The sequence below is a fragment of the Crotalus tigris genome, unplaced genomic scaffold, assembly GCF_016545835.1.
Source record: "Crotalus tigris isolate CLP2741 ecotype Arizona unplaced genomic scaffold, ASM1654583v1 scf7180000023815.240080, whole genome shotgun sequence".
NCBI classification, from domain to species: Eukaryota; Metazoa; Chordata; class Lepidosauria; order Squamata; family Viperidae; genus Crotalus; species Crotalus tigris.
In genome coordinates this window covers 15,001-31,585 of record NW_024100204.1, presented here as the reverse complement: position 1 = coordinate 31,585, position 16,585 = coordinate 15,001, and the positions used below count along the sequence as shown (strand labels likewise).

The window sequence follows — 16,585 nt, the reverse complement described above, 5'->3', positions numbered from 1 at the left end:
AAATTTGAAATCTCCATCCACTGAAAGGCATTAGGATAAAGACAGCTATCTGTTCATTCATTTATTGTTTCCATGAAAACAAAATAATACTAATTGGAAATTAGTAATGGGATTTGGCTATCTTTCCAATTTTCATGCAGTATGAAACCTAGTGTGCATATAACATTAGAAGTAAAAGGCAGCCAAATCCTTAGTCCCAAAATATCATGCATTCAACCACCGATTACAAGTATTTTGCCCTTTGAAATTAAGAAAAAGACTGCATGCATTCTGTTTGGCTTTTTAATAAGGAGAGGGCTGTTTTGTTTCTTTTCTTAGGACTTTGCAATTTGCATGTCAGCCAGTACTGACAATATCATTATCACTTGCCACAAGACTTTCTGTTAAATGTAAAAGTGCCAGTGACCAAACTTTCCTGGCCTTTTCATTGAATGTTGATGTAATGAGCATTCTGCAGCTGGAGCCTGGACGCCCACATAGTTGGTTCCAAAAGTCTTCCAAAGATTCACATGAAATGATTTCTGCCTTTCTCGCCATCCCCTACACTGTTTTGTTCATATGTTTAACCTGGCAATTGTTAGCCAATGGTCTACATTTAAAGGAGCATTAGGACTGGGTATCTTTATTAAATTGTACCTAAATAGAAATTTTTCATCATATAATCTGATTTTGCCAATGCATTGAGGTGGACGATATGTTGATAAGAATTATAGCTCCCTAATATACGTAAGCAAAATTATAACATCTAAGGAACGTGCAAAGATTAACTTTACTTTTCTTTGTACTGTCAATTTTCTTTTTAAAAATTAATTCTGATGCTACTATGTTCTTCAAGCCAGTTTCTTGATTTTTGTCACCATAAGGTATTCACTTTGATTTTTCTGCTTTGAAATCCCCCTTCCCCCAAATGCTGCTATGTAGACAATGCTTATTTGTAATCATTATTTATTTCCACTTGCCTTGATGATACAGTCAGAAAGAATGTTTCTGATTCTAAGCATTTATTTAGGGAAAAGGACTGAGGATAATGGATGTCAGCCAATTAGAGCAAAATATTTCTTCCTAATACATAAGTTACTAATTTGTCCTAGGGACCTAATATTCTGCTCTTTTGTGTGAATTTCTTAACCTAATTAGGCCCTATTTACGGAGTGTTTTCTGGTAGCATCTCTATAAGCTTTTTAAGCATTCTATCTTCTCTACATTGATACAATATAATCCACAGAGAACTTCTGTGTTATCATCATATTTACTGCCACTTTTCAGTTTAATGCAGAGTCTAGATTTAATAGAATAATAATTAAAATAACCATACATTTATTTTTAGTATCTTCAGTTTTTGTTTCTTAACAAATCTTTGCTCTTGCTTTTAGCCAGAAGGTAAATGGAAGTTGAAACTAATCCCACTTTGAGATTAGTTGGCCTACTAATCCCAAAGTGGATTCAGCTAGAGGCCCTATAGCAGATGGCAGCAGCCAAGTCTCTGGGCTAGTCTGGGATGGAAAAAGCTAAGATGTGTCAAAGCCTAAAGAATGTTAACTAATATATGGTGATGGCTTACATGTTTACATAGATAAATCAGTCAGTATCTTGACAATGGGAAATCACTTCTGTAATGTTAGCAAAGAAACCACATTTATGGGTCCAGATATTTACTACCAGCAGATCTCCATTGAGAGCCTTTATTTATTTTATTTATTTTATTTCTTTTCCAAGATTTCGGCACAATATACTTGAGCGTGATCGTAAGATATTTTCCACAAATAACAGGTGAAACCTTGGTATTTTAGACTTAAAGGATCCATGATCACTTCAGTTATTAGCTTATGCAGATTTAGCTGACTTCAATTTCCACACAAATAATAGAAGCTGTAGTGATTTGTTAACCAAGTTGGATGAGCTCCTGCAGGCTTCACTTCAATCAAGAACAAGGAAAATAGTATTCAGGCAGTTTGACTTGGGCTGCAGACAGCAGTTCATTAACTCAGTCTGAATAAATTGACTCAGAGAATCAATAGTCATGCTTGGGCATCTGTGGGAGGGCAGCAGAGAGGCTAGTGCGGCTGTGATCAAACAATTTTGCCGGTATTCAAAACAAAAGATGGGAACGCTGAAAAGAGTTGGCAATGTATTTAAAAAGATGTGAATTATAGGTCCTTATGTAATAAGACCTATAGAAGAGCATTACATGTGGCTCATGTAATAAGAGCCACAAGAATTTTGGTCATAAGTTGTCATGGTTGTTAAGCAGGCCACCAATATAACCCATCTCAATTTTACAAATCTTTTTATGATGGTCATAAAGTGAGTCACTGTGATTGTTAATCCATTCTCCCATATGGACTTTTTTCTTTTTTTTGCCCAAACCCAGTAAAAAATGTTGCAAATTGTGGCCACGTGACCATTGGGACACTGCAACCAGTTGTAAATGCACACTGGTTGCCAAGTGCCCAAAATGCGATCATGTGACTCTGGTAGGCTGTGGAAGTCGTAATTTTAAAGATGGGTCATAAGTAACTTTGGGGGGAGGGTTTATCTGTAACTGTGAATGGTTTTAAGTGACTAATCATTAAGCGTTTTAAAAAGTGTTATAGCAATGCATGTTGGTACATGTCCTTGTTACTTTATATCCTGGACAACCAGTAGGATGGTGGTTGTACATTATGCTAACCTTACAAGATAACCCATTGTGCCCAGGGCAGTGTGTATGAGAGAGAGCAGATTGGTTTATCCAAAAATGTTCAAAGCTTTTATATCACAGGGAGAGTAAATTATGTTTCCCTTGTCATTTCTTACAAGGTTTATTAAAAGAATAAAAATATCCTGTTATTAAAAGACAGCATTTCTTAACTCCTAATATGGTTGAATCTTTTCCAACAACAGCAACAAAAAACCTTTCCAATAAAATGTGAAGGGCAGGATGAAAGGGCCGCAATGAAGCTTAAGACTGAGAGAAACATGGCCAGGGATATCAATGGTGGGAAAGTATGTCCCAGGAAGTTTTGCAAATGCAAGTGTTTCCATTCATTCATTCGTTCGCTCATTCATTCCCAGGCTCTGATGTAATTTTTGGGTGTACCTTTGACTGATTTTATCTGTGCTTCTTTTGTTCCAGAAAGGCATGCCCCTAACACTGAGCTCTGCCAGCATGTTTACTTCTTGTGGCTTCAGCCCTCATCACCTCCATCCTTCCAAAGAAGATGATGAAGGAGGACTGATCTTTCAAGATGGGAACCTTACCTCAGCATCTCTTGATGCTTTAATTCAACACCTTATACCTACAGCTGACTACTACCCTGAGGTAAATATTTGGTTACTGTGAGCTGCCATTTGTTCTGATGAATTTGACCATCACTTTTTGCAAGCTGTCAACAATTTTTAAATTAGGAAAGTTTCTTTTGATGCAGGTTACAAATAAACAATATACAGATAGTCCTCAACTTACAACCATTCATTTAGTGACCGTTCAAAGTTACAACCACACTGAAAAAATGACGTACCACCATTTTTCACATTTACGACCATTTCCGCATCCCCATGATCACATGATCAAAATTTGGTCATTTGGAAACTGGTGTGTACTTATGATGGATGCTGTGTCCTGGAGTCATGCGATCACCTTTGCAATCTTCTGAAAAGCAAAGTCATTGGGGAAGCCAGGTTCACTTGTTCGTGTTAACAACTGCAGTGATTCACAATTGTGGCAAGAAAGGCTATAAAATGGGGCAAAATTCATTTAGCAAAAGAAATGTTAGCTCAATTGTGGTCATAAGTTATGGACTACTTGTACAGTAATGTTTTTTGTTCCACTTGCCTCTGTGTCAACTTTGTACCTTTTTAGCAGAAATATAAATTGATATGCATGCACTTTCCCAAGCATCACTATTCTGTAGGGGTTTTGTTTGTTTTTGATGACACAGAACTCTAATTCACAATGATAAATTAGTAAAAAATATCTCTGACTAGAGAACATCTTAAATAGTTACTGTCCCCAGTGTCAGTGGGAACACCACCAAGAGCAAATAAGTTGTAAACTAGCTAGATGTTATTCCTATGTATTAGCCAAAACATAATCCCAATTTCTGAAAAGATACTATACAGAATATAGCATGATTTATCATTCTTAAAAGACTCCTGTATTGAGAAGTAAATATCTTGCTCATCCATTTTTAATACTTATATCTAATGGCCGTTGATTTGCTTGTCTGTTTATATGTTTATTTTATAGTATTTATATGCTGCTCCTATCCCAAAAGCATCTAGGCAATAGAAAATGTCACGAAAAGAAAACAAAAACTTTAATAAGAATTTTTCTTAACTATTAATCCTTGTTAGTTTTTATTTCTTTATTTTAAAATCTAATAAAGTTGGTTAAAAAAAAGTTCACACCAGATACACCAACACAGCGTCCCCTGTTTATATAGTGTCCAGGTAGATTGAAATTGCAACCGCTGTATTCTGTTTCAGAATAAACCACTGAACGACCTCCTGCCTTTGAGAAGGAATTTTGCATATTTAGTTCTCTAGCCAGTTGTTGTTAGATGAATGTTCCTGTTTCCTTTCCTCAGAAGGCCTATATCTTCACATTCCTGCTGAGCTCAAGACTGTTCATTGAACCACATGAACTTCTCTCCCGTGTTTGTCACAAGTGCATTGAGCAGCAGCAACTGGATGACCCAGTGCTGGATAAGGTTGGTACGTTTGATGATTGCAGATACTAGGATGAGTAAGGGTAGCATTCACAGTATGACAACAGGATTACAATATAACAAGAACCATGGTGGCGCAGTGGTTAGAATGCAGTGCAGCAGGCTAACTCATTGCTCGCTACAAGGAGTTAGATTCTACTGCCTCAAGGTTGACTCAGCCTTCCATCTTCCGAGGTCGGTAAAATGAGGACTCAGATTGTTGAGGGCAATATGCTGACTACGTAAAATGCTTAGAGAGGGCTGTAAAGCATTATGAAGCAGTATATAAGTCTAAGTGCTATTGCTATTACAGTGCATTTGGAGAAAACTTCCAATTGTACCTTATTTCCCTTGCTACATATGTCCCTTTGTCCCCATGGAGAGTTTTGTGATCCTAAGGGTGCCCAGATAAATGCATTTGGGAATGGTTTGGCTGCAGTTGTCTGATACAGATGTGGAGAACCAGAGCCACACGGAGCCTTTTTTTTTTCCCCTGTAGTTGTTGGAGCCCCCTTTGACTGTAATTGCTGAAAATTACTGCACTGTTTCTTGCCGTTTTAATAATGGAAATGCAAACAATATAATAATGTAAGCCCTCAAGTAGGTTTAATGTATTTAAAGCAAATTCAACCCAAAATTCTGCTTCCCAAATCTCAGGAAAAACAAGCAGAAATTCCTGCCCCAATAGGTGTAGTGCTGTCCTGATGATTTTGCTTGGTCACCCTGCTCTGTACAGCCCTCATGCTCTCCTCAAAAGTAAAGCCTGGTTCTAATGGAGTGCAGAAGGCCTGTGTTGAAATTGTCCCATTTGCTTGCTCTCTTTGACTAAAATACCCTTCTAGCATTTTCAGCAATAAGGTACGGGTAGTGCTCAACCTACAACCATTCATTTAGTGACCATTCAAAATTACAACCACATCGAAAAAAAGTGACTTATGACTGTTTTTACACTTACGACTGTTGCAGCATCCCCAAGGCCACATGATCAAGATCTAGACACTTGGCGATTGGCATTTATTTATGACCGTTGCAGTGTCCCGGGATCATATGATCGCCTTTTTTGAGCTTCTGACAAGCATAGTCAGATGGGGAAGCCAGATTCACGTTACAGCCATGTTACTAACTTAACAACTGCAATGATTCACTTAATATCTGTGGCAGGAAAGATCATAAAACGGGGCAAGCCCCACTTAAACAACTGCTTAGCCATAGAAATTTGGGGCTTAATTGTGGGTTGTAAGTAGAGGACTACTGGTAATTGTTCCTTGTCTCATTCTGAAAAACACAGTGCAACTATTCCAGATTTATTTCTCTGCATATGCTGAGCTTGTCTACAAGAGCTAATGGGGTGCTTGTAAAACATTGGGAGGAATTGCTGTGTTGCCTCCTGCTGCAAAAGTAACAATCTCTCTTGCAGAATTTTAAAGACAAATGCATGCCTTACAAGAAAGGGCACCATGGACCGCCTTCACTTTATGTAGCTAAAGAAGTGGGTCCACGCAGCAGTATTTGAAATACCAGAGGACTTAACTGCTCTTTGAAATTATAGTTACAGACATTTCTCCTCCTGCCACTCTATTTCAGGGTTAGGGGTACTTTGTTAGCAGAAACATTTCTTTATAAAGCTGCATGCAATGGGTTAGCAGATTATGCATTCCCATTTGGCAATTCTGCCCCTGAAAATAAGAATTGATATAAAGAGTGGTAGTAAATCTTGTACGCTGAACCTACAAATCTTATAATAATTGTTCATATTTAGACTCGCTGTATTGTTAAATTCCTGAGAAAAATGTTAACAGCAGATCTTCAAGAATCACTTATTGTTAACATTTTATTGATCTTTATTATTAATTTATTAACAGTCTCCACTTTTTCTGTCTTATGCAGACATACAAACCTGTACATATAATCTTGGAACAGAATAAATGAAATATATAAATAGCTAAAATGACTGCATTGTTGCACACCTGTAAAGACGTTAAATCCCTATGTCTTGCGACACAGACCAAGCTGCTGTATTCAGATGGTAGAAAATTTTATTTTCAGCAGCTGGGATCCCCAAGAGAGGGAGAAGATTCAGCTCTCTTCTAAGCAAGATGCAGCAGGATAATAACAATTGCAAAAATAGACTAGTTGCTAAATTGTTTTTCTGTTAAAGTCAGTGGCAAAATATGTAAATGTGTACTGCAGGGGTACATGATTTGCAGTGATGCTTTCCAAAGGAAGGTGTAAAGACCCATTGTAGCTTTTGGGCGTGTGTTGAATTACCTTGTTCAGAGTATGGTAAGAAACAAGTGTTTCACTATGATAGGAGTTTTCCATGATTGTTCTCTGTATACTAAAGAATTTTTTTCATCTGCCCTGGATTAGCAATACAGGTAGTCCTCAACTTGCAGCAGTTTGCTTAGTGACTCTTCTAAGTTACAACGGCACTGAAAAAAGTGACTTTTGACCATTTTTCACATTTGCAACCGTTGCAACATCCCCATGGTCATGTGATTTACATTCGGATGCTTGACAACTGGTTCACATTTATGACTGTTGCAAGGTCCTGGGTCATGTGAACACCTTTTGCAACCTTCTGACAAGCTAAGTCAATGGGAAAATCAGATCCATTTAACAGCTGCCGTGATTCACTTAACAAATGTGGCAAGAAAAGTTGTAAAATGAGGCAAAACTCACTTAACAAATTTCTCACTTAGCAACATGAATTTTGGATCAGTTGTCATAAGTTGAGGACTACTGTATTTTATAGGCACCTTGAGCAAAGTGGGAGAGAGAATGCACCCTATTTCCTTGACCTTTTCAAAAGTCTTTAACTGCTATATTATGTCCAGTGATAGTTCCCTCGAAACCTATTTTGGCCAAATACTAAAATAGCTCTACTGACCAGTTTTGCGGAAAAGGCAGGAAGCTTCAATACATACAATATAATTTTGTTTGATTAAAGGGTACCTTTCATTTGGAGGCCAAAGCAAGGAAAATTTCTGTCTCATCTAGAGTTTCTATTATTGTAATGGGCATGTGTGCTGTTTCAAAGGGAACTTGCTGAAATGACTCCTAAAAATATTTTGGAAGTGACAGGGCATCATGCATAATCACAAACAAATGTATTAAAAACAAAGACTAGGAAAAAGACTAAATTGATTTACAGCAGCGAGTTGTTGGATTCAAACTAAACCTTTCCAGGCTAACCGGTAGCTGTGCAATGTGAACGGACAACTATTAGGTATAGCCAAAGAAGCAATGGTTGAGAAATGTCCTTTTTGATAAATCCAACACAAAAAATATATATGCAGATTTAAATAAAAAAGGTAGATTTTTTTTTAAAAAAACCAATGGATTAATGGAAAAATGAACTGAAATGTAATTATAAATTACTACAAAATTAACCCAGACAGGAAGTTGAATGATTCACTCATCCCTACCTAATCTAAGGAGATTTATCATCCATGTTAAGTTTATTGCACATATGTAAGCTTCCCAGGTATCCTGCAAATGCTTTAATTTTAAATTAAGGTCATTTTCTCTCTCTTTATCTGTTGATGTACTTCCCTTAATTTTTCATCTTTCATTCCTTAACCTCTATTTTAGGCACGAATCAGAAAATTTGGGCCCAAGATCTTACAGTTATTAACAGAATGGACGGAAACCTTTCCTTATGATTTTCAGGAAGAAAAGATGATTGGATGTTTGAAAGACATTATCCACCGGATAGCTCCATGTGATGAGGTGAGGGTGATCACAGGTAGGGATATGCTGGGAATTTATATAACCAAGAGGTGGTGGGTGCTGGATGGATGGATGATGTGGTGGGTGGTGATGATGGGGTGTTGTTACCTGTATGCTACTCCAAAATTTAATAATATTATTCTGAACAAGCGATTTATATAGGGATGGTCAGACCTTTTCATGTTATTTCCAAAAGTATTTTATGACAGATGCCTATAAAAAAGGCAACTGCCCTATCCTTGCTGACAACTGAAAAGTTTGCACTGGCTGGAGAATTTCACAAACGGCGATGCAGATTTGTTGTAAAAGCAAAATGCTGGGTCAAAGGGAATTTGGGTCCTAGCGAACTCATTCTTTGACCTTTGATTTTAAACATTCCTCATCTGATTTTGCAGTTTGGGGAAAATAAAACAGAAATAAGGTCTTTTCTGTTTTCCAATAGAATAATCATATTCATAAGAAAATAAATCAATAAAATAAAATAATAAAACATGGACACAGTAGAATTGATACGACCATTTTATAGAAAGAGGCATTTAGAACATACGCAAGGAAGATAGTACAATCTAGAAAATGAATTTTACATTTCAGAATGAAAACCTTAAGGAAAGATGTAATTTCTAGCTTGAAAAAGCTGTATGTTTATTACAGTTTGGATGGTGTAAACTTGTTTGTATCACAAAGTAATAGAACTAATGAAATTAAAATTTTTGCACAATGAAAACGAAAATTGGGAGGGACCTTGACATGTTGGACAAACATCTTATGGGCAGGCTATGATTTCAGGGTGTCATTTTAGAGGTGTAACATATCGGCCCCTTTTTAGGTTTTTGATGTGCTGAACTTAAAGCAGAACCCTCTTTTTTTTCCTGCCAGGAATGTGAAACCATGCTGTCATTTCTCAGTATTCATTGCCAAAACAAGCAGTTGACTTCTGAGATCTATAGGGCACAACAAAGGAGATAGATGGGTTGCATATTGCTTTAGGGCCATTTCCTCCTTAGATAAATTAGTTTCAAATTCCTTTCCCCTCCAGTGATTTCATCCTTTCAGTCTGCAGTAGTTATCTTCCTTTTTGCCAGATCGTTCATGTTTAATTCTACTATCAGGCCATAGCCTTCATTTTCATTTGTAGTGTTCTATAACAAAGCCTGATTGTGGAACTTGAATACGGAAAAGTGGAAACAGACATAGATGCATAGGCACATAGGTGCATCTTATCTATGACTGACGGACTGATACTACCACAATTGCAAAAATTGCAAAACCAATTGTGAGAACCTTATCCTGTAGTTAATTATCAGTTTAAACTATAAACAGCTAGAAACTGAAGTGGTTTAATCAGGCAACATCCAGTCCATTATATCAAGGATGGTCACTTGGAAATGTGGGTAGAATAAATCTTTGGTCCCAGTGACTGACTCACATTGGATCCTGCAATATGATCCTGGGGCATGTATATTTATCTTCATTTGCGAATATAAGTAGTTTCTACATCATAGAAATTAATAGTTTACTGCATAAGTCAGACCGGCTTTGTGTCCAGTTTGAGGCAGAGAAGAGTAGTAAGGATGATCAAAAGAGCAGGAGTCATATCTTACCAAGATAGATAAAAGAAATTAAATATGATTAGTCTTGAGAAAAGACATCTTGAGCTGAAAGAAAGTGATTGGGCAAAGTCATTTTTCTAACTTTCATATCTAAAGAAGGACTACAGCCTGGATCATTCTGCTCTTAGTACAGTACTTTGACCATTATATTACATGATTCTCTATAGCAATATATAAGCTTATTTTATGTCAGGTTCCAAAACATAAACAGACTGTGATTCTTCCAAGCAGATTTCTTTACTGTCCCTCACCTATAGATAGTAATCCTGCCAAATTAAAGCAAACTGCCCCCTCATAAAGCATATACTCCAGGAACTATTAGGGAGGAGCTGTCTTTACCCTCTTTCTCTCACATAAACTATCTGTAGTGAATTGTCTCTTGCTGCTCTAGAACAGGGGTCCACAACCAATGGTCTGTGGCCTGGTACCGGGCCGTGGCCTGTTGGCTACTGGGTCCCAGGAATAGCTGGCAAGCCCCATCCCATTTGCGGTAGCACCGTCGCGCAGGTCTTAACAGCCCGATTTGCGCATGCGCAGGGACACTAGCACTGCCACCAGCTTCATATGGGCACCAGCCGCCCATTTGTGCATGCATGTGCATGCACCAGCACGCATGCCATGGGTGCGCATGGCCCATTTGCACATGTGCAGACATTAGCCTGCACGCCATGGGTGCACACAGCCCACTTGTGCATGCACACGCATGCTAGCACTGCCATTGTGCGAGCATCCATTTGCACATGTGTGCGTGGAGCCGCATGTGCGCACATTTCCTTGCTGCTCCCTTTCCTTCCAGGCTGCCAAGCTGGAAAGGTTGGGGAACTCTGCTCTAGAATGCACCCCCTCCCGCCGGGGAATCCAGACTACATTCCTTCACAGATTTATATCAGTAAGGAACTAAGTACTTAATTAAATTCTTTTCTCCATCCTTATGGCTAGCAGCCTTATTCATATTCAACTTGTATCTTTCTTTAGCCCAGCTGGTGTAATTGCAATGTTTTCTATTTTTTTATTTATGTATTTCAAGAGATAGAAGGCTGCTCAACTCAGACAGTGAGACTCTGGGTGTTTTACAACAACAACAACAATAATAATAATAATAATAGAGTTGGAAAGGACCTTGGAGGTCTTCTAGTCCAACCCCCTGCTCAGGCAGGAAACCCTATACCATTTCAGACAAATGGTTGTCCAATCTCTTCTTTAAAACTTCCAGTGTTGGAGCATTCACAACTTCTAGAAGCAGGTTTTTCATACATAACATCAACTACCAAACAACCAATATATAAATACAAAATCTAAATATTGGGATGAACTGCCCTAATCAGTGTTAGAACTGATCCCCAACTGAACCACCTTTTATATACCTGGCAATAGCATTAGGATGCAATGCAATGTGTTCACTCACCTATTTCTATCACAGTTATTTTCATAAATGATTGCTTTCATCTCATCCATCTGGCCCACTTACCTAGTGATTTTCTGACAGCAGGAATGAGATGGAGAATAGGTATAGATAGTTATCGCTTTTGAGGTTTGACATTCTTTTATGTTTGACACATGTTGATTCAGAAAGAACAGATAGGAAAGAAAGAACAAAAGAAACCGTGATGAAAAGGCCGAGCTTTGTATTGCAACTCCTCAATCTCTTCGGTGTAACCATAGGAACATGCATAAAGCAAGCATGATTGTCTAGTTTTGGGGCTGCAGATATGGGTCTAGGATGATTGGCATTGCTAAACAGATTTGTCTGACATTAATGGGGCCAACATTGGGGGGAGACAGAAAGAAAGAAATACAGAGACTTTGATTATTAAGAACTAAATGAGATGGGCTCCTCTGAATCCTTGATAGGACCATTTTTAAAAAAACAGACTATACATCGCTGTGTTTTTGCATTTGTTTGTATTATAACCCTGGAAATTGAGCGATTTATACTTCACTCATTGGGTGAATGAAAGCTGAAAGAGAGTGACTAGAATGAAACATATCAAATTTATCTCATGTCCTTTCATGGATTACACCTTCTATTCCTGCTGTTTTTCAGACAAAAAACAGGCAGGGCTTCCTTCTTAAGTACATTTAACTCTGTTTTTCTTCTCACTTTGTCAGGCTTATGGCAAGGAGGACCTTCTTTAATGCTTTCATTCTGGATCCTTTTTTCTATTATTATATCCTAAATATATGCTGTTTCTTGTCCCAATCTATGTAATTATCTGCTTTTCATGATTTTACCTTTTTCTACCCAACCTTCCTCGTCCAATGGCATTTTAGAAGGATTATGAAATCCTAACATTTATTTTTGGTTTATTTAATTATTGTTTACTCTGCCACCAATAGAGGTGTTTGCATTCAGGTTTATTAAATTCTGATTTCCAATCCTGCTGAGTAAGATAAAAACATGTTAGTTTTCTGCTTTGGATAAAATGACAACCTTTGATTTATATCAAAGTAGGAGCTATGGGAGGTGATCCCCACATGTGAGAGAAGGAATAGAAAATAACATTTTAATAACCAGTAGCAGCAATAACAGAGAGTACATTTTTAAAAAGTAAATTAGGTTAGTACAGAAGTCTTTTATGGCACATATGTACATATACTCATACATGCGTATGCATACACATATTCCTAAAGTTGAGTTCCTTAGAAAAACTATTTACCCTATGGGTTTTGGGGGGATCAGGCCAGATATAGAGGCCAGCCATTAAACAGGATATGTCAATCTGAACAAAGAAAGGATGCAAGCATAATTATGAGAGTTCAAAGGAAGCAAAATACAAATGCTGCCAACATTTTATTTGCTGGGAGTTATTTAAGCAGAAAAAAACCCAGATAAAATAAGAACTCTATAACATCTAGCAAAACCAAAACAACACCTATATACATGGCCATCTCCAGACAGAATACACAGAAATGGAATTAAGTATACTGATACTGATACAAGGAGATGGAAGAACTCAGTTCAAATAATAAAGGGCTGTAGAACAGGTCACAAACCACTCAGATTCAATTTCCAAGCCAAGTTAAAGATGGAAAAGTAAACCAACTGGTTTCACGCTTGAATGTTGGGCATATACTCACCATTTTCAAGGAGAACATCAAGAGTCACTTTAAAATCTTGAACCTCCTGGGAGGCAACTAAGGAACTATGGCAGGGGTGTCAAACTCAATTTCACTGAGGGCCACATCAGCATTGCAGTTGCCCTTGGGGGGCCGGGTGGGTGTGGCCAGAGTGGGAGCAGCCTACTGGGTGGGTGTGGATGGAGTGGGTGTGGCCTACTGGATGGGCATAGCAAGTTCTACATCATTCGCATCAAGGGGGCCTGTGGGGGCCTGGGCAAGAGTAGGACAGATCTGAGGGTCTCTGGCAGAAGGGGGTGGGGCCGGGGCAAGTGCCAAGATGGCCACCACAAAATTGTACATTGGCTCCCAGCTGGCCTGGGCCAGGGCCAAGGCAGCAGGGGCCATTCCCTCACTGTTTCCATGATGGCTTCACGGGCCACATGAAATCACTTCGCAGGCCGCATCCGGCCCCCAGGCCTTTTGTTTGACATGTCTGAATTATGGGGTGAATCAAAGTCATAAAAGATAGGCTGTCGAAGGCCAAAAATTAGAAGAAAGCAAACTCGATGTCAGAAGAAACTGGGAAATGCCAGAAAGATAAATTAAAACTTATGAAAGAATTTAATAAAGAATTTCAGAAACAATTAGAAGAGATTAAAAACAGTATTACGATGATATCTGTAGAGGCAGGGAAAGAATTATGGAAAAACAAGAAACGTCTTCCAAAAGATCTCTGGATTCAGAAGGATGTTCCAGTCTCAAACTGGAATTTGAGGATACCAATAGACAGATAGTAACTGATTCAAAGAAGATGAAAATATTGAAGATGGATTACTGGAAAACTGTACAGTAAATGTATCGATATCCTACATACCTTAGTAAATGTTTCCTATTTTCAAAAATCCTTACTACTAAAAGATGAAATTAGATTAGCACTCTGGTCATTATCATGTTGAAAGGCTCTGTGAAATATGTACACAAAAATAGTCAAGGTTCTAGCAAATCACACTAGCAAATCCAAAGAACAGTATAGCAGCCAACAAACTGAGAGAAGTAATCTACCTATCAGTACAAAAAAAAAAAAAGATTTAATGGATAAGTGTTGATACATGCTGGATAATTGAGAAAGCTAAAGAATAGCAAACAGAAATCAACCAGGCTCTTTCCCCCCCCCCCTTTCATTTGGAATAGCATATATATTTGTGGGTTATGAATGTGTCACTTTCCTTGATCAAAATCAGTAGTTAATTGGCTTTGGCAGGCCTATGCTTATTTGAACTAAAAAGTGCAATCCAGAATCAGATGTGCAGAAAAATCCTAGGGTCATTGAATTCATTATCTCTCTTGCTGATACTATTTTACAATAATACCTTGCAGCAATATTTTTTCCTGCTCGTGGCCCTATCCATTTCTTGAGGCTCCTTGCAGTGCTTAGAAAGGTATGTAGCATACTAAAAAGGATATCTCTTTTTTTGCCAAGAGTTGTGCTTTGCATTTTGAAAGAAAAGACTTAATTAAAATGTGAATTCCTAAGCCACCTGCTGGGGCTTGCCATCATCTTTAAATCCATTGTTGCTTAAGAATGATGTGCTTTGGCTTAAAGTACAGAAAACAGAAAAACAGCATCCATATTTTTTTTCTGCTGTGATGAATACTTTCATCTTATTATTCCACCCACCCTGCCACTTTTTTCCCAAACAGCATGGGATTTCTCTTTCCCAGTTTAATAACATTACATTAATTAGATTATTCTGCATTAGTGCTTTAGCATTTTTGATCTGGATGTTAAAAATAAAATAAAATAAAATTGGATTTAATATGATATTTTTACAGTAATATGTAACATGAACTATTTTTTTAAAAAAGAAAATACTGCAAGTTAAATTTGTTTGGCCAATGGGATAGTTCAAGAAAAAGGACTTTCTTCGTAGAATAACAAATGAAGCTCATCCTGAAATTGCTTAAACAGGGAACCAACCCCTGTTTAGCCTCTGTAGAATATTGCTGATTCAACTCTGACCAATAGAGTTTGTAAGCTTTGTTTATATTAAAACATATGTATTCCTCATTCAAGGCCATGCCCTTCTTTTGCCTGTTTGAGAAGCCCTGCAATTGTATATATATAAGGATGTAAACAACAGGGTTTGGGTATGCCACCTCTATCCCAAGTATGTTCCATATATGCTTGCCCTGAGTTCCAGAATCAAATTGATCCTGACTCTCTCCCCTTTTATTGCCCCCTCAGATTACACTCTTACCCCCAGGACTGTAGTACATTTTTGGACAAGTATCCAAGTTTGCCATTTTGAGGAAGAAAGTAGAAGCAGAAGAGCTTTTAATTTATTTATTTATTTATATATATATTCTGAGGTTTTCGCGGGTGTTTGTATGTAAGTTTTTGATTGTTCGGGTTTTCTCCCGCGTAAAATTGGAAGTGTCTTGGCGACATTTCGACGAAGTCCCATTCGTCATCTTCAGGCTGGTGTTTTCAGCTTCGTGCTTTGAGGAGCAATGTGTGGTCTTAGCTGTTTCTTCCTTTTAACTGCCAGTGGGGGTATGAACTGATTGGGTGGGAGCTTGGCTGTGTTCTGATTGGGTGAAAGTGTGTTCTGATTACAAACCTAATCCAAAAAGAAACCCCCACTAAAATCCAAGACAAAGAACAAGAAAACGGCAAAGCCCTCCTCCCATACATAAAAGGCACCACAGACAGAATCAGTAAGATCCTCCATAAACACAACATCAAAACAGCATTCTGCACAAACAGAAAAATATCCACCATCCTTAGAAACCCCAAAGATAAAATTGAGTTAGAAAATCAAGGAGTATATGAAATCCCATGCACTGCTTGTCCCAACACATACATCGGACAAACCAACAGAAGAATAAGTGCACGCATTGAAGAACATAAGAACTCAGTCAAAAAAGAGGAACCAACATCTTCCCTGGTCCAACACCTTAAAGCCACAGGACATGAAATTGACTTTAAAAATACCAGAACCATTGCCAAAAATGAACATTTTAATAACAGAATAATCAGAGAAGCCATCGAGATAGAAAAATGCCCACACAGCATGAACAAGCGAGATGATACCTCCCGCCTACCAGCCATTTGGAAACCCGTCCTTATTGACTCCCTAACACAAAAAATGATACCAGACCCACACTTACAAAAACCACACAGGATGTCACCACCACACATCCACGCAAAAAGCAAACCCAAAGCGACACCGATGATGAGGTACGACCACAAACCAGAAGCCAGACCACAGCTGCATCATTAGCCACTTTAAACCCTTCCAATCCATACATGAAGCAAACTGACCCCCTCCATGAAGATGAGGCACAACCACGAATGTGAAGCCAAAAAATAGCAAGGCAGCCCAAAATCTTAAACCCCCCTGCAACTCAGACTAACCTGAGCACAACCAAACAGAACACTCCCCCAGCCAATCAGAGCACAGCCAACCCCCCAGCCAATCAGAGCACAGCCAA

The 16,585-nt window shown here is 38.2% G+C and overlaps 1 protein-coding gene across 8 annotated transcripts in view; it reads left to right on the top strand.

Annotated features, from left to right (window-relative positions):
* LOC120298223 (ras-GEF domain-containing family member 1C-like) overlaps window positions 1–16,585 on the top strand; it is a 93,119-nt gene that overhangs the window by 62,523 nt on the left and 14,011 nt on the right. For 6 of the 8 annotated variants that reach the window (XM_039321705.1, XM_039321700.1, XM_039321703.1 and 3 more), the window contains 3 exons: window positions 3,116–3,301; window positions 4,569–4,691; window positions 8,283–8,420. In XM_039321705.1, coding sequence (XP_039177639.1) covers window positions 3,122–3,301; window positions 4,569–4,691; window positions 8,283–8,420 — 441 coding nt within the window. In that variant the 5' untranslated portion in view covers window positions 3,116–3,121. The remainder of the gene's footprint in view (window positions 1–3,115; window positions 3,302–4,568; window positions 4,692–8,282; window positions 8,421–16,585) is intronic. The other 2 variants (XM_039321704.1, XM_039321706.1) reach the window with 1 other exon arrangement.